The 25,231-nt window shown below is 37.9% G+C and overlaps 2 protein-coding genes across 4 annotated transcripts; one reads left to right on the top strand and one right to left on the bottom strand.

Annotated features, from left to right (window-relative positions):
- Window positions 1-684: 684 nt before the first annotated feature.
- LOC126977387 (sodium channel protein Nach-like) lies at window positions 685-23,408 on the top strand. Of its 3 annotated transcripts, XM_050826155.1 has the most exons (10): window positions 685-796; window positions 3,484-3,690; window positions 4,810-4,975; window positions 8,246-8,391; window positions 11,636-11,777; window positions 15,956-16,036; window positions 17,791-18,043; window positions 18,887-19,082; window positions 21,911-22,017; window positions 23,168-23,408. In XM_050826155.1, exons 1-10 carry the CDS (start codon window positions 744-746, stop codon window positions 23,404-23,406), a joined length of 1,590 nt encoding a protein of 529 aa, XP_050682112.1. In that variant the 5' UTR covers window positions 685-743; the 3' UTR covers window positions 23,407-23,408. The 3 variants fall into 3 exon arrangements, with proteins under 3 accessions (XP_050682112.1, XP_050682113.1, XP_050682114.1); XM_050826156.1 differs by lacking the exons at window positions 685-796; window positions 3,484-3,690 and adding an exon at window positions 3,802-3,941; XM_050826157.1 differs by lacking the exons at window positions 685-796; window positions 3,484-3,690 and having other exon boundaries at window positions 4,729-4,975.
- LOC126977426 (acylphosphatase-1-like) lies at window positions 19,739-20,205 on the bottom strand. Its single transcript, XM_050826228.1, has one exon. It carries the CDS (start codon window positions 20,121-20,123, stop codon window positions 19,818-19,820), a length of 306 nt encoding a protein of 101 aa, XP_050682185.1. The 5' UTR covers window positions 20,124-20,205; the 3' UTR covers window positions 19,739-19,817.
- Window positions 23,409-25,231: the final 1,823 nt, after the last annotated feature.

The raw sequence follows: 25,231 nt of genomic DNA, 5'->3' as shown, positions 1-25,231 counted from the left end.
CCTTCCGCGGACAAAATAAATTAGCCGAATTGATACAGCTATGCAGTTATGCGCTTACCAACATTCAATTTTATTTATACCTTTTATTATATTTGATAAAAATACTTAAACAAATATTTACTTGAAATTTGAAACTTTCTCATAGAATGTGTATCGCGATTGAGATGTGTGTTAAAAAGCGTTTTAATATCATACAAAGATGATTCGATAATTTAATAAAGTTAAAGTATAATACCAATCAAAACAGAGTTCGCGGTGACATGAAAGTATCGGCCAACATCGCAGGCGTCGCCCAATCACAAGCATGACTCACAGATCAGCCATCACTTCCTTGAATGGAAAGATCTGCTGGCATATCAAAGCCTGTCTTGTAATCTGAACCAAATAATAAACTAGTACTCAACAAGCCCTCCCTCTCCTGGCACCTCGGCACCAGAAATGAGATTTATTCAATTAGGTCATAAAATGTCGCTTTAGAATAACAATAATTATACATTTAACAATTTTTTTCATAGAAGGGGAGGATAAACGAGCGTACAGGCCAGGTCACCTGATGTTAAGTGATCACCTCTTCCCACAATCTCTTGCAGCACAAGAAAAAACACAGAAGCGTTGCCGGTCTTTTAATATGGTGTACGTGATTGTTTTAAAGGTACCTTTAACTTCTTTGTGCGGTTCTATTAGGCTGATACGACATGTGTTCCAGTGCTGTGACTTCATTGGTTCCACTTGCTGATGAGTAGATGTTCTGGATTTCAACCGGACTCACTATGAACACGCGATTGGAGAACTCCAGGTGGAGTTAGCTGTCTACAGAACTCTCAAGAAGTCCATTTATACCAAGACGGAACAATCATGGCGTGGGCAAGAATCGGCGGACGTCTTTCTTTTTCTCTCGTATGGCGGACGAACCCACCACGTTTGGATACAAAGCAGCATGAGTGCACAAAAATGCCACGAGGAGGTAGTAGAACCTGTTATTCTTCCCCAAAAAATTTCAAATTCAGATTTGATTACGACACGGCTCATATCCAGTATGGCTCGCTTTTCGGCCGCCACTGTATTCGAGTTTTGGATTGGCCAGCTCAATCACTCGACTTAAAATCCAATTTAATATACCTGGAAGTAACAGCGAAAGACTTGGAAGGATTTTCTGGCCCAATTCGACAAAGGAACAACTTTTCAAATACTTACATAGAACAAAGGACGTCAAATTCCTGCTGGGGTTGACTGGGACATTGTGAACCTAATATTTAGTATTAAACAAAAGTTGCAGATGTCTGGTTAATGCCAAAGGGGACAACACTGACCATATATCATACGAACTAAATTTAATAAGAGTTTTCCCATCCAAATTCTAATTTATTACATTATAAGAACAAACACTTATTAAAAACAAAAACAAAATAGCATAGCTTACTGCCTTCCTTTTCCATGTCGGTAAATAAACAATATCTGAAACAAAATTGCTAATACAACACCACGACAAACAAATGAGTATTTAATCAATAGCTTGGTATGTCGATCAATCATGTTTGTTCCCCGGCAAACCGAGGTCGGATACTATCTGTTAATAGAATATTTAAAAGCTGCTATTTAAGTATACCCTTGGCGTATTTTAAAAACGCATTTGATTTTCATTGGGTAAACATTCTTTACTTGACACAGCATGGATTCGTATAAGGATAATTCAAAACACTCATACCGTAATGTACTTCGAATAAAAGCTAAAGATGAAATTTTTAAGGAAGTTTTGAAAAATATAAGCAAAGAATATTGCACTGAATCGTCGATATGTGGCCTCAAACATATAGTGGACAATAGAACACCGTACATAGAGAGGTAAGTCTTGGTGGCATTGAATGTTGTTTTCAACTCATTTTTGACCATATTGTACTCGAACACTTCATTGGTGAGCTTCCTCTCGTGATATGCGTCATTACAGGCCATGCGTTCATTTTTTGCACTGTCAACTGATTCTAAGGTTCCGTAGCCGATAGCCGATTAGCCGTCATGTCTGTCCGTCCGTATATCACAGCCATTTTTTTCCGAAACTATAAGAACTATAATGCTTAAACTTGGTAAGTAGATGTATTCTGTGAACTACATTAAAATTTTCACACAAAAATGGAAAAAAAAACAACAAATTTTGGTGGTTCCCCATACTTTGAAACTTTTACTGAAACTCAAACTTTTTTTTTTCATCAAACCCATACGTGTGGGATATCTATGGATATGGACTTCAAAAGTATAACAGTAGTGTGTTGGTACTTAGACAATTTTATAACATACTAGCTGACCCAGCAAACGTTGTATTTCCATATAAAGTAATTAGAAAAAATCAATAATTAATATTAAAGTTTGTTTTTACTTCCTGAGAAAGTTAGAAAGATATCAGGATTCTAATTAGTTATTCATTTTAAACTGTTCTTTCAATTTGATTTCTGAACGACAAAGGGGGACACATCAAAGGAAAAACAAATTTGTTGTTTTTATTTAATTTAGCAGCATTTTCCCATTTATTCACCTTTTAAACCTTCCCTGGACTTCCACAAATAATTCAAGACCAAAATTTGCCAAATCGGTCCAGCCGTTCTCGAGTTTTAGCGAGACTAACGAACAGCAATTCATTTTTATATATATAGATAGATTGTGCATGTCAATTGACGAAACATATTGGATTATCAATAATATTATGTTAACATCTTAAGTACAATGTTTCTTGCAAATAAAATTTCATTTCATTTCAAAAATGATATTGAGGTTTCTAACATGAAGCTGAACAGTTTGCGCGAGATACACTTCCAAAGTGGTGAAATGTGTACTGTTTCGTTTTTTTTTATTCCGGAGTGTTGCACTGCGTTTTTTTTTTTACAATGTGGTGGTCTGATGCTATCTAAAATATATTATGACTGTTCATTCTCAGTACATTTATGAAAATTTAATATACGTTCACAAAAATCTCCACCTTTTTGCTCTTAATAGTGATTTTCATTATTATAACACTAGAAATAAGGGATTGCTTGTAACTAATTCTAGTAGGCTTCATGGGATACATAATAGCTTTAAGGGTAAATGTATACACTTCTATAATAAAGTCCCAGCCACTGTTCAGGCATTATCTACAAATAAGTTTAAATGTTTTATAAAAAAATGGCTCCGTCGTAAATCCTTTTACTCCACTGCTGAATATCTAAATGATCGGACAGCCTCGGACTAGATTGTGATTATTTTATAGCGATAGAAATGATTGTACAATATTGTATATTTTTATTGAAAAGAGCGCAAAAAAAGAATGCTGCGCCATTTGTTTCCGAAGCGGTAGTAGTATCTAGTAGCTATTAGAAATGACAGCAAAAAGAATTCTAAGGGAATCAATTTTGAGACAATAAATGCCTTTTTATGCCTTTTTTTTATCGTCAACTCCCTTTTTCCCCAACCTCTGTAGATTTATTATTATATATATTATATTATTAATTACAGGGGAATATGGATTTGTACAATGATAGGAGCTCTGATATGCTCAGTGTCTCTGGTGTGGATGACATTCCTTAGGTACTACCAGGCACCGCTCGTCACGACCCAGATCCCGGAAGGTGTGTCCGTGAGCAAGATAATATTTCCAGCCGTCGGAATCTGTACTAACAACAGAATTAGTAAGCGAGCCGTTCACGATCTCGCAAATCAATTGTGAGTAGCCAATTATAGTGTGGCGAAATATTTAAATTTGCACTTAAGAATTTCGTTATACGGACATTGCACAAATTAAATTTTATTACCACTCACGAAGTGAATATTTCTAGACAAGACAGTTCACATTCACTGAATTAAATGAACATTGCTCGGAAAACTTCATTGTCATTTAAGGGATTAGTGTTATCTTTGATAAACGCGAGTGTTACACAATTAAATAAAACACTTTCTAAATGATTAAAACGAGTGTAATTCTAACTTTGTTTTTACATAAAGATTTTTGCGTAAAAGTTACATTTTAATTATTATTTAAGTTAACCTGTGAAGCAGTTATGTGTAAGCATTAATGTGTTACGGTCTGAAGGGCGCCGTAGCTAGTGAAATTACTGGACCAATGAGACTTAACATCTTATGTCTCAAGGTGACGAGCGCAATTGTAGTGCCGTTCAGAGTTTTTGGGTTTTTCAAGAATCCTGAGCGGCACTGTATTGTAATGGGCAGGGCGTATCAATTACCATCAGGTTTACGTTCTGCTCGTCTCGTCCCTTTTTTTTTATTGTCATAAAAAAAGACGTGCCGTATCTGCATCTTCTGACGGTGAGTCACAGGGTGTTCCCGGAGGGATTCTATATAACACGGGCAGCCGAACATAATCTCTGGGTGACGAATTTTTTGTTATGATAATAATTTGAAGTTATGGCTATTTTAAGAAAAAGTGTTGTTTTAGGACAATGTTTTTAAACCAGTCTATACGGCTGTCTTTTTACTCTAGTATTCACCTCAAAAGCTGACGTGAAGAGATGTCTGTGGTTACGCACACATTTGCAACCTTTTACAAATTTGTCACCCGCACCAAGTTGTGTCATAAAGTGATTCGTTCGAACTCGTACTCATAATCTATTTTTACTAACTTAAACTCATTATTTTAAGGTCATTCGAATTTCTAACTTCCAGGGTAACGATACAATTAAATTTTTTACTAAGATATCTCTACTGCTGCACTTGTTAGTACAAGCCTTCAAACTCACATCAGAGGTTCTCTCACCCTAGAGAGCGGCAACGCTTCGCCATATCCTGCCCCAATATTACAACTCTAACTAATGTTCTGTTTGTTAGGTTAAAGGAAAGAAGAAATAAAATATACAACATGGAGCAAATGGTTTCTCTTCTGTCTGGTCTTGGGTTGTTATACAATATGCCGTCCACCAAGAACAATGACAGCCAGGCGATGGAGCTGCACAGAGCGCTCGGAAAATATGATGTCAAGGAACTTTTGAGAAATGTAATATATTGTACTACAGGGTGGACCAAAAGTCCGTTTATAATTGGAATGATGATTAAAAAAAACTAATTACAGCAGATCAAAATTGTTTATTGTTTTCGATAGTAAACAAAAGGGGAATTTATTTTTTTAAAAATCACATCATCCATATGCAATCCTTCATTATTTTGGCATTGCTGTAATCTAGAGCGGAAATTTTCGATGACAGCTTTACATGTTTCTGTTGAGATGTTTTGGATTTCTGTGCGAATACGATCCTTTAATTCGTCAAGAATTACTGGGTTGGTTGGCTGGAATGCAGGGGTTTTTGATAACCATGACATAGTGTCACTCCAATAACGACAATTTTGTCTATTAACATGCCCATTTAGGTGGAAGTGTGCCTTGTTGAGAAAAAAATGTTTGTAAAACTGGTGAATCGCTCTACCATTTCGTTCGCAAACTGCAACCTAGTGGCATGGTCCTGAGGCCTTAATTCCTGCACCATTTGGATTTTATAGGAATGTAGACTTAAATCTTTCTTGAGAATGCGGTTTAATACATCATTATCTTGGCACGTTAAGGACAGCAGACCGCTTTCGAGTTGATATTACAGGTTGGTCACGAACAGACGATTTTACTCGCTCCACGTTTTCGGGGTCCCTCGACGTTCTAGGTCGGCCAGATCGACGTAAATCCATTGTTGAACCCGTTTTCTCAAACTTGCGCACCCATTTTTTAATTAACACACCTGATGGAGCTTGATTTTTGTGTCGTATCTTGTAATGATTGCAAAACTTTCGTTGAGCTAAGGTCGCAGAATCGTTGTTTCGATAGTACTCGCGTACACAAAATGCACGTTGACTACCGCTAAACGACGCCATGGTACTAAATTCTCATTGGCCGCTCTTGCAATGCGTAACCCTTGCACCCCCCTCCGCCGCCGCTGCTAGACGCGGCAACCGATTCAAATGTCAACGAACTTTTGGTCCACCCTGTGATTTGCAATATCTTAATATATGTAAATTACGTGACACGTTGTTTGTCCGCGATGGACTCCTTAACTAATCAACGGATTATAATGGGGATAACTTCATAGAGTGCTGTTTAGTCCAACTTGAGAGATAGGATACTTTTTATTTCGATTTAGGACCCACAATCATTTTTATTTCCAATATTTGTTTTGTATGGACATATTTTCTATGAGAGAATTTATTGACGCACGGTTTGACAGTTCTGCTATGAAACAATTTCAGTATAACAACAGGGAGGACATTTTACGAAAGAACTCTTGATGTGATGAAATATCATTGACAAATTCATAAAAAACAGTATTTTATTTATTATGTACAGAACAACGTCTGTAGGGTCAGCTAGCATATATATATTTTTTTACGTCACGCCTTACCTCTCTGAGCTTTGAAAGATGTTGATGTGTTCACGTTACAAGCATCTGGAAGTACCTTTAGGATCGGTATCCACCAAAGCGGAGAGGAGAGAAGACGAGAGGAGATAAGTCAGGTTATTTCCACCAGAGCAGAGAGGAGAAGTAAGCTATGTTTATAACAACGCTGTCGGGTGTGCCAGGCGCGGGGAGAAAGAAGTGGGGAAAAGACGCGGCACTAAATTCTAAAGACAAATGTGACACCTCCTCTCTTCTCCGCTTGATCCATTTCGGAAGCTAAGCGGAGAGAAGTTGTGGAAAAAACGAAATCTAAATTGATTATCAAAAAACATCTCCTCTCCTCTCCGCATTGGTGGATATCAGGCCTAAAACCACATTATATTTCTTAATTAATGCAAAAGTAAAGTAATTAAAATATGCAGACATATTGATAACGCCCAAATGAGGCGAGCAGATGCACAATTTATAAAATTCGGACACATTTCACACTTAGTTAACTATTACCAGTAGAAGAGAAGTTTAGATTTGCTTAACCTTTCCGAAGTAAATCGTCAAATGTATTATACTTTGACACTTATATGTGTCGTTCATTGTGGTTGCCTCCCTGAACGATAACCGTTGTCTGCCAGCTGGTATATACTGTATTATCTATGCTGCCAGCTGCAGCGGGCTAAACAACTACAACATGACATTTAGCCCACCAACCTCTACTATATACCAATTGACTGGCGGCTGTCAAAATGCTTTTGAGCCTGATTGATATTCGCCATTTTGGCGCTGTTGGTTATGTACATGTAGTGAGAGTCTGCGGTACTAAAACTAGTGATGACAAACTCAGCTAACATCGATAGACGGTGGTAAAGTATTTACAAAAAAAAAAGTGCGCTTTATTACGTTGATTCTTGAATTAAAAATAACACGGAAAACGAACGAAATTAATTAAAAATGCAAAAATACTTCAGAATATTGTACGATCCTTCGCAGCCATTTGTATTATATGTCAAAATTAGTTCTCTGGACGCTCGCGAGTGGCGCTTCAAATGGGCATAAAAAAATGCTGTCAAACATATGGAACAGCCTGTTCAGTGGTATTTATACATACCAGAGGTGAGCCAAAGTGTTGACTGACGCGCAAGAATGTAGGGCTCTAACAAAATATAAAATAAAGCAACATGGCAAATCAATATTTACAATTTGTTACAGCGCTCTATCTAGTTTCCTTAACAAAACTATTAAAAAACGACATAATATTATTATTGTTATATTTTCTAAGTACTGAGCACTTGGCCTGAGTACTCAAACGATGTGGTCTGAAAGAAGATGTTGTGACAAAAATTGAGAAAGGTATGCTGAGATGGTTTGGACATGTCGAGAGAATGAATGAAGAACGATTGACGAAGAAAGTGTATAAGGCCAGTGTGAATGAAAGTGTTGGAACGGAACCTAGGCGGACGTTTCAAGATCAAATCAGGGACGTCTTGAAAAAAGGCCAGGTCAAGAGTACCCTAAACCGGAGAGCATGTATGAAAGGAATAATGAAAGTGGACGAAGCGAAACAAGTATGTAAGGATCGTAGCAAGTGGAAAGAAGTGGTCTCTGCCTACCCCTACGGGAAAGAGGCGTGATTTTATCTATGTATGAGCACTTGGCCGTCGTTCCACTGGCAGTTGACTTCATCATCATCATCATCATCAGCTGGAAGACGTCCACTGCTGGACAAAGGCCTCCCCCAAAGATCGCCATGACAATCAGTCCTGCGCTGCCCTCATTCTTCAGTCGGTTGACATAATTAATAAATAATATTAGAATTTATTTGTTTTTGTTTGACTATTTAGTTGCGCAAGAATATAGACTTTGCTTAAAATATAACCGCGTGTCATTTTCAGCTGACCCCAAGATGTGACGATCTTCTATTAATATGTGCGTGGAATGATGAGCTCAAAAACTGTTCAGAGTTATTTGATTTCCGCTTAACAATGAGCGGTTACTGCTGTACGTTCAACTACCTTCGACAGTCAGATACATTCGAGGAGTGAGTATCAATTTATTAATTACTTTAGAACTACGGTATCGATCACCGAACGTTAAAACTTATCGTAGATTTAATGAGCTCAAAAGAGTTCAATATCGCTAGGGAGTGAAATAAAGTCAGACGGGCTCTATACTACTATAGTAGTGCCTCGGGGCTCCTCATTGTCTATTCTCGCCTTCTCTATTCTGCTGAACGACTCATCGAGAATAGTAGAGCACGCCGATGTGGACGCTGATGATGTGTTTGCTGTAATAACGGCGCTGGCAATAGACGCTCTCGAAAAAAAGCTCACCTCGGTAATAAATCAATTGGCTGAATGGTTCTGCGGAAACAGTCTGGTTTTAAATCTAACAAAGACCAAATTCCTATGTTTCGATCTCTCTGGTAGGACTCGGCGTCAGTTGGATGTAACTATCAATGGTTTTCGATTATTAACGGTAAAAGCAGCGTTCTTCCTTGGTCTTGGGATCACCACATTGAAAAATCTATCTGGTAGATTAGCACGTAGCTGTTTCGCACGAGCGCCCGCAAAGGCGGGTGGCCTTTGGCTCAGCTGTTTTAGCCCCAAACCCGGCGCGGCCACTTGAAATGCTATGGCCACTTGTGTTTACATTTGCCGAGGTATCATTTTGCGGTTTTTAATTACGGGTTACTAGATAAACAAGCTTGATTATTATATACAAAAAAGTGATTTGTGACAAATAAATTAAAAATAAATTTATATGAACTGCAATTATATCAATTACATTATATGTAATTATATATTTATGGCGTGTGGGACGTGAGAGCATAGCTTAAGTTAAGGCGAAACATATTTTTTTTCCTAATAAAAACAAAATAATGTAGATTATCTTCAATATTGTCATAGAAAGCGCTACATGACTGTTACTTTGCAACCTTTCAGTCGTAGTTATAATATGGAATCGAATTCTAGAGACGCGCCGCGGACTATGAACGAGTTTGTCGCCTACAAAGGCGAGCCGTTCGCATACTAGCTGGTATACCTTCAGACCAATGCATAAGACATTTCTTCGTGTCATTAAACATATTATTATCAATACCAAGCCTCCTAACACTACAGATAGGTTTGTAAGACCGAGCTCACATACATCAGTATAAAAAAAGGGGCGATACCAGCCAGTACCAGCTGCGGCACGCGACTCGCCTAAATGCAGTCCCACATAGCCTGAAAATGCGATGTCGCTCTTTAAGGCGAGAGTATGCTTTTTTCGGGAAAACCGCAGTTGGTAAATCCACAAAATGGCTATGCGAGGCAAGAAATTTCTAACAAAACGCGCGGTTGTGGTATGCCAGACGTCTACGTGATGCGGGTGGTATTTTGCACGTAATGTCCGGTGGTGGAATTCGGCTGCTGGTATCTACCCGAACAGCTCCTCTGAGCACTCCCTGTGATAAATGCGGTAGAAGATGCAGAGACAACCCACATCTCTACGCAATGCCAAAGAATCAAGCCGATCGGAAATGACTTGATCGTCGATGATTCGAACCGCTCTTCGTTGTATGCGGTCAGATGGAAGAAACTGGGGAGGAACAGTACTCCATGTGAGGCCAAATTTGCGCCTTATAAAGTTGCAGGCGGTTGCTTTCAGTGAAGTACTGTCTCGCATTACTGAGTACACCAAGCTTTTTAGAGGCCAGTTTGGCCTTCTCTTCCAAGTGACCACGGAACTGAACGTCGTTCGATATATCGACGCCAAGTATGCCAATTCAAGCTGTGGCAGTTAGAGGAGTGATCTCGAATCGAGGGGATACGACAAAGGGAGACTTTTTAGTGGTGAATGCACAAACTTGTGTCTTCCTGGGGTTGAATTGGACTAAATTTTGTCGGCCCCATTGTTATGTTGTATCAAATGAAATCAAAAATCACTTTATCCATGTAGGTCAAGGAAATGACACTTATGTTAAGTTTTCTTATTGAATCTACCGCTACTTCGTAAAGAGTTGAGCTAATGAGAAGAAGTAGCAAGAAACTCATTGCCACTCTTTTAAATCAAGATTCGCATTTTCATTGTTTTACAAATCATTTCAATTACAATATAATATGTAATGTGATGCAACAAACTATGTTAAGTATGTATGACGTGTATTTACGAATAAAAACTTGAACTTGGTTAAGAAGTAGAAGATTATAAAATACTCCAAGTAGTGCGAACTAAATTTGTGTTTCATTAAAATTCAATCCGTCTAATCTACGCGACAATGATCAAAAAACGATATACAAAAATGTTCAGATATAATTTTTTCATAAAATGATAAAAAAAAAGTTACATCAAAAAAAATTATTTTTTTTCTCGAATTTCTGAAGATTTTCGCTTATAACTTTTTTATTTACAGTTCTACGACAGTAAGTTACCAGACCAAAGTTGTAGAGAATTTAATTCGCAACAAAAAATGTTAACAATTTTTTTTATCAAATAAATAGTTTCAGAGATATATCGTAAAAACCATTTCAACCCCTATTTTCAAGATGGCGGCCGTGGGACATTGGGTTGCGACCCCACAAACTTGTTTTTAGCTTTACACTGACCCCCCTACACACCAAAAAAAATAAAATTGAGTCCTCTAAAAAACGCAAGGTAAGGCCTAAAAAATGTAACATTTCAATGGACTATGATGTCTGCTGAGCGTGCGCTAGTATGTATAACATACAAGAATTCTAATGTCATTCTTCACAAAGTCAAAGTCAAACTTGAGTTTGACTTTGTGAAGAATGACATATACATGACATACATAATAGGCTTAAACTAAGTGCTTCTGAACCGTCACTATAAATATTTCTTATTGTATATATGACTGAATTTACCATATGTTCGTAAAAAGTTGAGTTCGTGAGAAGAACGGCCACTCTTTTCAATCAAATAGAGTATTTTATAATGGCAGTAATATACATAAAAAATTAGTTTGTAAGGAGCTGCATCCAATATATGAGTCGTGTTTAAATAATATAAAATATTTTATGAATAGTTATAAAGAATTAAATGCATAAATATAAATTATCGTATATTGGATGCATCAACCTTTAGAGCTTGAACTCATTGTTTGTGTAAGGATGCTTCGTGAACATGATGGACGTGATAACTATCACAATAAGTAATTGCATCCAACAAATACAATCTCAAGATATTTAATTACAACTTTGATTTTTAGTTGAAAGTAATCATTGTTAACTTAACGCAATACTATTTGTGTGACCTTACCTTTATCTCTTGTTCACGTGTTGCAGCGGTGACGGCGGTGCCCGCAGTACTGACATGTACAAATATGGCAACAAATCCAGCTACGACTTCGATCAAGGACTGCGAGTGTTAATAAGACTGGATGACACTGATGACTTCTTCTATAACATGCCATTGGAAGGCGCGCAGGTTATTCATTAGGCCTTTTTTATGGAAAAGGAGGACAAACGAGCGTAACCTGGTGTTAAATGATCACCACCGCACACATTCTTTTGCAACACCATATGAATCATAGGAATGTTGTCGGCCTTAAAGGAAGGTATACACGTGCTTTATTGAAGGTACCCATCGTTTAGTCCCGGAAACACCACACAAGGAAGAATGCTCCTTCACCCGCCACACATCCAGATGGTGGGGATGATATCCTAACGTGTGGCGTGTCGGGCGAAGGCTTTGGCGGCAGCAATCAGGTGAAACAGCTCTTCGGACGCCTCTACGCAACGCCAAGTGATCCAGCCGTACAGAGAGCACTGGGTTTCCGTAAATTCGTGCTGCTCTGTGTTCCACGCGGTCAAATGGATCGACCTCTGCGCTTGGTAGAGCGCTAGAATGTGGGCTGGCTTGAAGTATTGCCGTCAATGACGTTTTATACATATAGACAATGCACCTCATACAAAATCATAGCCGAAATATGGCACATGCCACAAATGACACCATAATAACCTTCGACTGCTATGTCTATACATTTCTGCGTTTACTCCAGTTTTTTAAAATATTATTGGTCAAAAGGCAGCAACGTATTTTATTTATTTAATTATTTATTTACTAATAATCCAACAGCTTTATGTAGCATTACAATAGACTTACAAATAATTTTACAAATATGCCAATTTAGGATTAAGAATAATAGTTACAAAATTTAATAGGTATACATCTGTTATTTAATGGTAATATTATTACATACGTTAATAATAATATTATTAAGAGGTGTGTGTATAGTGTAGGTGAGTGAGGGTGTAGGTGATTGAGTGTTTTCGTGTTTATGTTATACAATTTTATTTTCGTGAGTTTTAAGTATTGAGATTTCGTGTAAAAAGCGTTGCTTAGACGTCGCAAAAATGTCAGTACCTGCGTACTCGGTATTATATAAGTATGTTATACGTTTTAAAATATTGTTCTGGGCATAATTTGTAGTTACTTGTGGGACGTGAAACAAGGCAGTGTGACGGGTTCTGTAGTCCGGTACGCTTAGATATATAGATTCTAATAATTCCGAACAGTCTATAAGGTTATTCCATAACACATGGAGTAACAGTAAATCGCTTTTTTTCCGCCATATAAACAGAGGTTCCATTCTAAAGCGTACACAGACATCGTCATAGGTGTCAAAATGAGAGTAATCCTTGAAGCACAAGAATCTGACAAACTTCTTCTGTATAGACTCAATTTTGTTTATACGAGTATGTACTGTATAGTGAGGTGACCAAATACATGATGCATAATCAAGGATACTCCTTACGTATGTTGAGTACAGAGTTTTTATGCATGCTATATTTGTAAAAGAACTACATGTACGTTTGATAAATCCGAGTCGTTTAAGAGCTCCATTAGTTATAATTTCAATGTGTTAAGACATAGTTAATTTAGAGTCCATTGTAACACCAATATCCCGAACTGACTTTACTTCTTTTATTAAGGAGTCACCTATCTTGTACGTAAATTTAATCGGACATTTTTGCCTCGTGAATGTTATTTTTTGGCATTTGCTGCCATTTATACATATGCGATTCTTGGTGTAATATACTGCCAGATTATTCAAATCCTTTTGTATTAGATGACAGTCTGCAGTTGAATCAATGGCATAGTAAATTTTTTTATCATCTGCATTCATCAAGAAACGTGCGTGTTTAAAACAGGTAAATATGTCAAATAAGTATGCGTTATACAGCAATGGTCCTAAAATAGATCCCTGTGGAACTCCAGATAACGCATATATAAAATCACTTTTAGCACTACCCAGAACTACAGCCTGTCTTCTGTTTATTATGTAGGAGTAAAGCCATCTATGTAAATCACCTCTTATACCAAGCGCATATATTTTTTTTTGCAGAATAATGTGATCCACGCGGTCAGAAGCCTTTTCAAAATCCGTATAGATAACATCCACCTGTTTTCCTTTACTCATTTTATCGACAGTGTAATTAACAAGCACAGACAAGTTTGTAACAGTAGAACGCCTCTTCATGAAACCATGTTGTTCTGGTGGTATAAATTTATGTACGAGAGGTGTAATACGCTTCTGCATTACAATCTCGAAAATTTTTGCCATCGAGTTGAGGATTGATATAGGTCTGTAGTTAACGATCTGGTTTCGTTGTCCAGTTTTGTATATTGGCACAATGAGGGCCTCTTTCCATTTTGCAGGGAACTCTCCGTAACGATTAACAGACGAGGGAAATATAATTGATAAAGGTAAAGCTAAAGTATCGGCACAATTTTTAAGAAACACTGGCGGTATTCCATCACTGCCCGCGCCCTTATTTATTTTGAGTGATTTCAGAATGCGTTTTATTTCATGTGCATCTACTGATATTTTCGATGTGTGCTTTCATCTGTCCCATTCTGGCAAGCGGTTCTTGCCTGGGGACTTGTCAATAGTTGAACAATATTTAAAGAAAATATATTCGTTTTTATTAAATTACTTACGCTTCTTGCATATCAATCTTATATAAATAAAATAACAGTTGACACACGACTAAGAAGAAAAGTGTGCTTACATTGTCATTAAGCACACTTTTGCCATGCCGTTATCAGACTGCGAATGATATGTCCATATGTATAGAACGTCATTGATTGCCGTGCTCTATTTATGACGCCTAGTTTCTTCGAAGCCAATTTGGCTTTGCCCTCCAGATGACCGTGGAATTGGCAATCGCTCGAGATTTCAAGATCCAGTATTCAGATACTAGGTGAGGCTATAAGGGAAGTGTTGTCGAAGAGCGGTGATACGAGAGGCCTCTCGTATCATGGCTATAAAGCGCGAGGTGAAAACTTTAGCGGCATTACAAATAAACTTGGTATATATTTATACCTGAGAATAAACTAGAAATATGCAAGATGTCTTCAAGATAGGCCTTTGTCCAGCAGTGGACGTCTTCCGGCTGATAATGATGCAAATGCATTGACTATCGAATGTAGTAAGTGAACGCACGATTCGAGCGTTACTATAAGGATTCCATGGACTTCATGTTATTATTGGGACTATTTTCCTTTCTATTTGTTTAATTGGACATTTAAATTTAAATTTTTCTAGAAATCATCATTTCGTATTTGAAGCAGCAGACATTGACACTTTGTTGATGTTATTTGTTTATTCCTATATATTACTATCTATTGATGGGGAAATTAATTATTTATATAATATAAATAGTATATTTGATTTCCAATCAAAAAGTTTAATACATTTAATATAAATAATATTTATTATTCTTTTAATCTCAATAATTTTCTTTATCATTTCTTAATATTCTTATAATAATTTCAATAAAAATTTCTAAACAATCAATCATAGACCGAGAAAAATGTTCTCCATTTTAATGTGGATTTGACCCTAAATCTCTCCCTCGAATCCCATTTTCATTACATTTTTTCTTAATTACAGTTATTTATTTTTGATGTTGAAATTGCTTTAATTTTTCCTATTATTAAAACATTTAATTCAACAAATTTAATTATCTGATTCAAAACTTCTATATTTTTTATTATTATATTATTATTAGGATTATATCATGAATGAAATCAAAGCAAACTAAACTGAAGTTATTAATATAGGATTATAGTTTTATTAATAATCTCCTCTCCGCTCTGGTGGAAATAACAACACACATGGCACATGAAGACATGCGAATAACCAAGTAGAGTTTATAAAAATCGTTGTTTCTTAACACTTTAATTACTTTATTATAAATGAAGATATTGCAATATCTTTTTTAGATAAAGGCCAACCCCCTTATTCATAATGGTCCGCTAACTTTAAACAGCCGCTTAGGAGTGTTTTTTCTCATTCTGACTTAGGTCAATAGAAGAAGATAGAGTGAGAATTAGCAATGCTTTAAGTTAGCAGACTATTATGAATAAGGGGGCAAGTGTCTAGGGATAAAACTTAGAAGACTTAATTGGAATCTATCCAATAATAGTAGTTATTCTGTGATGCGCGCACAAATGTAATCCTCTATCATCTTATTTAAATTATAGATACACAAACTGAAAAAAAATATGAATACAAAACCCTGGGCGGCCATTTGTAACTTTATTATTATTAGGAGAAACTGACGAATTTTATTATGATCTTATGAATTCATTTCCAGTTGCAATTCTCTGACGCCTACGATTTTCCGGATGCACCGAGCGGAAGCTTTGCTATGCAAATAATAAGTCCTGGAGTTCAGGTATTTAAAAATAAACATCAGTATGTATTTGTTATGTTTGTTAAAGTGATAACCCTCACTTCTAGGATTAAGTACTCAAATAAAACTTAAAAACAAAATTTGAACTCTTAACAACCTTAGAGTTGAACAAAGCATACAAGAGTTATCAACGATACGTCACTCGAACGGTTGGCACAGTTGTAAGAGTGCTCGCACAGAACGCGAGGCATCGCGGAGTCCCACATCGTTCATAAATTTCGTTTTTAATTTATTTTGTGTAATCAGTATGTATACATAGGTACGGAACGAAGGAACATACTTCATTAAAAAGGTAGGTGTCATTACACGTATTGTAAGAGGGCAGAGCACAAAAACTATCGTGCGCGGCCGAACCGATCGCGGTGCAGTCGCGGCGCAGAGATTCCGGGCTAAGGGTCGGTATCCACCAAAGCGGAGAGGAGAAGAGACGAGAGAGGAGATAAGCCACGAAGCTGTCAGGTTATTTGCTAGGTGTTTATAGCAACGCTTTTGGGTGTGCGAGGCGTGGGGATAAGACAGTGGGAAACCTCTCCTCTCCGCTTTGGTTGATACCGGGCCTCTAACATGCGAGCGGGACGATCATGATGCTCTGTGGTTCCCGCCTCGCGGTCAAATAGTATTGTACCTTAATAATTCTTAGTAACTAATTGTGTTGTAAAATTATATATGTATGGTTTGAGAGATCTTACTTAGCCAGATCAAATGGAAGATCTAAAAGAAGGATCTACAGTGCAGGTACTTAACTGTTATTTTTGTTAATCTTAACGAACCTTAAGAACCTCTGTAATTTGTCAGACTGTCAGCTAGCATTCATTTTTTGTAATAACAATAATTATTTTGCTCCTTATCAAGTTAACGCATTACATAACGGGATCTTGCCTCGATCTTGAAGGATGTGTGATTTTATTATACGGACATTTTGTGGAAGCTTACGATTTGTTAAGTAATTTTTAGATATATTTCAAAGAGGGTTTCTAGGAAAAAGTATAGTAACTACGCGCATTTAGTACACAAAAATATGATAGAATATATTAAGGGTCATACCTCATTAGATCAACCCAGCTTCTGACTCGCACGAATGCTGCGAATGCTATTCTTTATTTGAAGTTGTATGGATATGCGCTTGCTATCACAACTCCGTAAACGCAAGATGACCACAGCGGCCGGAGGGCGGAACACTTAATTACAGCAAGTCGCTCGCATGCTAGTTTTGCTATTAAGCATCGCCAGCGCCGTGCATTAGGCCGGTCCTACATTGGAAGCGGAGTCGGTCTGGCCAGCAGGCCCGTCCCAGCCAGACCAGTCCAGACTCGGCGCTCCTACACTGCAGCTAGACAGGAGCGGACGAACCAGTCAGAATCCAGAGTCAGTACTGTGTGAACTCTTGACGAAGAAAGGTAGTAGTAACTGTAGTCTGGACTAGACGAAAAACAAACCTGTTTGGTTGTTGTCAGACCAGTTCACACTTGTTCCCCCTCCCTGGAGCGAGCACTGGCTCCAGTGTAGGAGGGGACACGGCGTGTCAATGTTTGTTTTGTTCAATCCCGACCAGACCCGCCCAGACCGTCTGGTCGGGATAAGTTCCGCTCCCAATGTAGGACCGGCCTAACCCGACGACTCGCTTGCCGCAATGGGTAGACGACGAACTACGAACTGGCGCAAGTATGATGCCGGGTGACTGGGTGGCTCTTATGGGGTGTAACCTTAATCATAACTGTATGAAAATTTTCTTCTAGATGACTGTATTGGTGTCGGCCAGTTTTACAGAGGCTTCACGCGATATCGAACACGTAGCTGTCAAACTTCGCCAATGTTTGTTTTACGATGAATCACCTTATTTGCCTTTCTACACACACAGCGACTGTTTACTCAAGTGTCGAATGTCCTTCTTGATGGATAAATGCAATTGCACTCCATTCAACATGCCAAAAATGTTGAATAGTACAACATGCGACATGCGGGACCTCCCATGCTTACGAAGATTTCAAGGTAATAAGTTATACTAGATGTTATAATCCGCGCGAGAATAGAATAGATGGAACCTTTGTGAGGTACCTGATAATATAAAATTACAGTTCCCAAGTGTCAAGTGTCTTTACCAGTGGGAGTCTCCTTTGCACAGGATACCGGCTAGATTATGGGTGCCACAACAGCGCCTATTTCGGCCGTGAATTAGTAATGTGTAAACATTATTGTGTTTCGGTCTGAGGGAGCTGTAGCTAGTGACATTACTGGGCAAACGAGACTAACATTTATATTTTAGGGATTTTCAAGAATCCTGAGCGGCACTGCATTGTAATGGGCAGGGTGTATCAATTACCATCAGCTAAACGTCCTGAACGTCTCGTCCCTTATTGTCATAGCGTTATCAAAGAAGTGCTGAACGATGAGACGATGAGTTTCTGTGTTTTCTTTTTGGAATAGGAGGGCACGGTCACACGGCCAAGGCCAGTCTTTGAGGACTGCCAATAGAAGAGAAAACAAAGTAACTTGTTCATTGTATCGTCGACAGATGAGCTACTAGATAATTATTATTTTTGGTTGTAGCGAAGTGTGAATGACCAATTTAAGATTTATTCATTAATAATTTCGTATGAATTGTTTTATTTATCAGTAGAAAGTACTATCATGTTATGATCAAATACAAATTTGTTTGCAGGTACACAATTATTGCAATTATTTTGCATAGAAATACTAATAAGGAGGTATATCTATGTACGTATAGTTCGCGAGAAGCGTGCCCATGCGAAGCGAGTTTCAATAAATTGATAAAAATGTGCTCAACGTGCCTAGAGAAATTTCCACTTCAAAAATATAATTTTTATTTTACAGCGCAATCCACATCACTTCGTCCAGACATCGAGGCTGTTCCGTCAGAACTGGAGCTGGAAATGGTTTCAGGAGGTATCCACTGCCCTATGTGCTATCCAACCTGTTCGAAGACTGCATACAGCTACGACTTCACGAACGTTCAAATTTACCCGGACTACTTGAATGCCGTCCCTGATGAGGATAGATTGGACTGGTTGTAAGTGATTCAGTTACTAAGAGTAGACTTTCTGTCGGTCCTCCGGGAGGTCATAAATTAACCTGATAAGTGATAAGATGCCTAATCTTTGTTCACCCTTTGGTCACCGTTTATAAGGAAGACACTGTATTTACTGTGAATTATGTTGTCTTTATGTATGTATTGTGTTTGTCCCAATTGGTGGACCAAATCGCTTCAGTAGGAAAATAGATTTTATATAAGTTCACAGACCTGGCCTGACCTGATATGACCAATAAGAAATCAATATCCAGCGCTATGTAACCGCGGTTGACTGCACTGACCGCACAAACTCTTGCATCACCAAAGAAGTCATAAGCAGAACCACGACAACCCTATCTTGTCGTCCTGGAAACACCGCGCAAGGAGGTTGTTAGAAGCCTACTGGGTAATGAGGTTGACAGATGGGTGGTACTGCCACAACAACTAGATAATTCTGCAGCGAAATGGTGCATTTGTACTGATATGACCGGTTCGAAGGTGTGTGTCGATGTAATGAGATGTGCCATTTATCCCAAGGTAGGACTGCGGTGAGCAGGGTCCATCGTAGAACGTGTTCACTGTTATGGGTGGTGTCTTCGTCAAATTATACTTAGATAGTCATTTTTTCCCAGAGAAACATGAAAACAAAGTTATTTAAAAGAATAATTTAATGGATTAAAAATGGGGCAAAATCATTGTCGGCCAGTCCGATGGTGAACTGAAAACTGTCAGTATTTATCTTCTTATCTCAAAGGTCCTAAAAGCGCAGCTGTTTACGGTACCTTCGTTCCTGAATGTAGCTCTAGCAATTTTCGATTTTGGACTCCCAACTTGTTGCAACCAGATTTTCATATCATCGACAGCTCTTTGGGGCCCTTGCATCTGACCAACCACAGTTCCTTGAGGGGTGTTCATCACCCACCCTTTCAAACCGAGTTCCGATGCTTTCTTTTGAGTGTGCTTCCGAAAGTAAACACCCTGCACTTTACCGTACACTTCGAAATCGGTCGTTTTACAATCAGGTCTTATTAAATCAGCCATTATCTTAGCTTTAATACTTATATAGTTTCACATGATAACCAAATCTGTATCTGTTGATAGCTGGTAGTCGTTGTTGATTTGGTTGTTAGGGTTACGTTCAATAGGCACATCAGCCTAGCTAAACTCTCTAAGAAAAAAGCGATTCACTCGATTATATGAAACGTGCAGTGATTGATAGTAAACAGATGACAGCTATAATCGTGTATAAAACGGAGATAGCCGAAATTCACTACGTTTCAAGCAAATGTTCGATTTCAAAACTTAATCGGATTATACTTCGTCGCCAATCGTCATACTGTAGACAAAGTAATATTATTAGAATAACATTAAAAATGAAAACACAGCAACCAACTTGGTTTTACCGTATACGTCTAATTACTGAAAATATTTTATCACAGATATTTAAAAGTAAAAGAATCATAATTATATCAGTAGTAGGTACATTTTAATCCTAAACCAGCTATCGAAGGTATCGTAACTTTTGTAACAATCTGCTAAAAGACTGAAAACTGCTCATGAGAAATCAGAATTAATGACAGAAATAATAAAAAACGGTGACTCTTGGCGAAAAAACGCTTCAAAAATCTCTTATTTGTGTTGTTACTCGCCAAATTTGACAACTCAAGATCAATCTTAATCTTAATATATATAAATTTCGTGTCACGTTGTTTGTCCTCGATGGACTCCTAACCTAATGAACGGATTTTAATGGGGATTACTTTATGGAGTGCAGTTTAGTCCAAATTGAAAGATAGGATAGTTTTTATTTCGAATTGGGACCCATAATTATTTTTATTTCCCATATTTGTTTTGTATGGACATATTTTCTAACAATTATAACTAATTTATTATAATAAACAATTTCATTATAACAACAAGGAGCATATTATTATGTTACAATGAAAAATTATTTACAAATTTATCAAAAACGGTATTTTATTTATTATGTACAGAACAACGTCTGTCTGGTCAGCTAGTGTATCCTATAGGTTTATTTAATATTCAATGGCTTAAAACATTAATATTTTACATGGTTGTATTTTCCTTTAGACGCTAAAATACTTACACGCCTTCCCGAAAAAAAGGAATTTGACAGCGGCACATGTACAGTTTAAATTCCTATGCCAAACAAAATAAACCTGGCATATAATAATCAATGACATTATAATTTTGAATTACTTGAAATAATTTCCCAATTCTAGTCAAGTAGGTACCTTCTCTGCTTATCTACCTACATTTAATTATTTTCAATCGTACCTATTTTTAGTTACGTCGTCTGCTTGTAACCGAAATATAAATGAAGTGAATAAAATGAGGTTTTTGATTGCGGCCTTGTGCACTGACCTCTACTACCTATACCACTGGAATGGCGGCTGTTAAAGTGCTTTTGTGCCTGTTTGATATTCGCCATTTAAGCGCTGTTGGCCATGTAGCGAGAAGCGGTACTAAACCCAGTGCTGACAACCTCAGCCAACATCGATAGATGGCGGGAAACTATTTACAAATAAAAATGTGTACTTTATTATGTTGATTCTTGAAGTATAAATAACACGGAAAATGAACAAAAATAATTCAAAATGCAAAAATACTTCAGAGTATTGTACACTCCTTCGCAGCCATTTTGTATTATACGTCAAAATTAGTTCTCTGGAGCGGCGCTTCAAATAGGCACAAAAATTTGCTGTCAAACATAATATTATGGAACAGCCTGCCTAGAGGTATTTATACAGGTCAGTGGGCCTCTTGCGTCAGTCTTTTGTTATTAAACATTGTTTACTGCCTTTCAGACAAGGAGCAAACTTTACCGGAACATCTATTGTGCACGTCAAATACGGCAGAGAGGTGGCGGATTGCTACGGGCAGAATGTTATTATGAAATGGTTTGATTTAATAAGTAAGTCTACAAATAAATTTGTAATCAATAATTGTTAAATGGGCTTTAAATTAAGGGACATCTATGCAAGATGGGTGGAAAGTCAGCAACGCTGCGGTTGCACAACCAGTCTCTTAGTAGCACTGCCAAATACGTAGCTCTTAGCTAGTAATCTAGTTAAGTATAGCTCTTAGCTTGTATGTTAGCTATACGTATCTCTGAGCTAGTAATCTAGTTATACGTAGCTCTCAGCTGGTAACCTAGTTATACGTAGCTCTTAGCTAGCATGTTAGGCTATACGTAGCTCTCAGCTGGTAATCTAGTTATACGTAGCTCTTAGCTAGCATGTTAGGCTATACGTAGCTCTCAGCTGGTAATCTAGTTATACGTAGCTCTTAGCTAATAAGCTAGAGTTATACATAGCTCTTAGCTAGTATGTTAGCTATACGTAGCTCTCAGCTAGTGATCTAGTTACCTTCGACTTAAAGACACTATCGTTTTTGTGTTACCTATTTGAATTTCTTGTTGATATGAGAAGACAAAACTTGATACAAATCATTAGAGCGATTTCTGAACATAACCTGTCCTCTTCTGTCCCCTGTCTCCCCACAAGCTCTCATTGTCTCTGGTTCATTAACTTTTTTTCGTCCATTAAACCGGCAAATATTTCAGAAGTGGTAGTGATCACCTGTCATGAAGTGGACTCCTGGGGCCATTTGGTTGTGATTGATCCATTGACGGCCGACATTAAAAAAAACAGTGCACTGTATTACGATGCAACGCTGCGTATGTCCGTACCTACCTACTCCTTTTTGTTCTTATGACAATAAGGGACGAGACGAGTAGGACGTTCGTCTAATGGTTAGTGTAATGTAGTGCCGCTCGGGATTCTTGAAAATCCCATCTGATCTGCACCACAACAGCGCTCGTCTATTTGAGACATAAGATGTTAATTCTCATTTGCCCAGTAATTTTACTATCTCCCTTCAGATCGAAACACAAAAATGCTTGCACATTACTGCTTCACGGCAGAAATAGGCGTCATTGTGGTATCCATAATCTAGCCGGCATCCTGTGCAAAGGAGCCTCCCACTGGTAAAAGTCACATAGTTAATAGTCCATTACAATTCTTTAAACTAGATTCAAATACAATTCGCTGTCACTTTTACAGGTAACATCGGATCAACGTGCGGTTTCGTCACAGGATTCAGCTTCGTGTCTGTGTTGGAATTTATTTATTTCTACACGGTCAAACTACTTCGAGGTTATATCGTCCGGCGCCGGCGAGAAAGGCGGGTCGCCAGTGGAGCATCAACTCCTGCGCGTCTCAAACACATTCGTCGCTACCGACCAATTTATTGGAATGAAATTGTTGGGTCGACTAACTTAAGAATAAATACCCCGGATTAAAATTTTAGTATTTATAAGTAGATATGCAATTATTTAAGAATTACCAAAGAAAACTGGTTTATCACTTACTTTTACTGTTCAGGAGTACATTCATGAGGAAAATGAGTATTTTTTTTGACGAGCAAGGCGTCAGCTGATAGCAATTGATACGCCCTGCCCATTACAATGTACGATCATACGCTCAGGATTATTGAAAAACCCAAAAATTCTGAGCGGCACTACAATTGCGTCACCTTGAGACGTAAGATGTTAAGTCTCATTTGCCCAGTAATTTCACTAGCTACGGCGCTCTTCAGACCGAACAGTAATCTTTACACATTACTGCTTCACGGTAGAAATAGGCGCCGTTGTGGTACCCATAATCTAGCCAGCATCCTGTGCAAAGGAGCTTCCCACTGGTGACCTTATACAAAAAGCTCTTAATTATATCCAAGTAGTGCCAAGCCAATGTCTGGCGGTTAAAGCTGAGAAAACCATCCTGGTGTCTTGTAATAGGAAGCTAATCTGGGGCTTACTTTAGACTTGAAACTTACCTGGAATAGCAAGTGAAATTCTTGCAAGTTCATCAGACTAAACGAAAAGTACGGGAGAGTGCCAGGGAGGAGAATAAATAATGTACTTCACCAGTGGGAGGCTCCTTTGCACAGAAAGCCGGCTAGATTAATGGTACCACAACGGTGCCTATTACTGCCGTGAAGCAGTAATGTGTACCTAAACATTACTGTGTTTCGGTCTGAAGGGCGCCGTACCTAGTGAAATTACTTGGCAAATGAGACTTAACATCTTATGTCTCAAGGTGACGAGCGCAATTGTAGTGCCGCTCAGAATTTTTGGGTTTTTCAAGAATCCTGAGCTGCACTGCATTGTAATGGGTTGGGTGCATCAATTACCATCAGCTGAACGCCCTGCTCGTCTCGCCCCTTATTTTAATAAAAGAAAATGAACTCGCGGGCCATTATTTTATTATAAAACTCAAATCAATACAACTGTTAATGACAATATAGAGAACACCTGTTCATTCTCACAGAAATCAGAGCATTCAATCAGTCATTAGACCACGTACGCATGTTTATATTGAACAATATAACTATTTAATTGGTCGCGACACTTTTGTACACTAGACAAGGTCAACATCACGATATAAAAGAAGAAATCAAATTTAGTAGAGTTTACATTTTACGAAATAGCTCTACGTCCAAGCACCTTAAATCAGTTCAGAAAACAGACATGAAAAAGTTTATAACAATATGGTGGAGGGGTTTTAAGCGGCTGCCTGATACCACATCTGTTCATGGCTTTCGCTTCATTACTGACCCTGAGAGACACTGGGCTGAAAGGTACATTTGTTGACACTGTTACAGCAGGTAGAGTTGTGATATTGTAACCCATTGACCACTTATTCGTAACAGAATTGTACTTTTAAATTAGTTTTATTTGTTTAATTATATTTTTTTAGAAAATAAGGGAAGAGACGAGCAGGACGTTCAGCTGATGGTGATTGATACGCCCTGCCCATTACAATGCAGTGTCGCTCAGGATTCTTGAAAAACTCCAAAAATTCTACGCGGCACTACATCTTACTACATCATCTTCATCAAGTATCATTTAAGTAAGTAAGTAATTTCACTAGCTACCGCGCCCTTTATATCGAAACACAGTAATGCTTACGCATTACTGCTTCGCGGCAGTAATAGGCGTACCTTGTGGTACCCATAATCTAGCCGGCATCCTGTGCAAAAGAGTTTCCCACTGGTAAGTTAATTTATAAATGAAATCTAGACAACGTTTATTGAACGTACAAATGTGACATTTTCCGTTCAAGCGT

Source organism: Leptidea sinapis, chromosome 45 (assembly GCF_905404315.1).
Source record: "Leptidea sinapis chromosome 45, ilLepSina1.1, whole genome shotgun sequence".
Classification (NCBI taxonomy): domain Eukaryota; kingdom Metazoa; phylum Arthropoda; class Insecta; order Lepidoptera; family Pieridae; genus Leptidea; species Leptidea sinapis.
The sequence above is the reverse complement of the archived record's forward strand: the minus strand, read 5'-3'. Positions and strand labels throughout refer to the sequence as shown.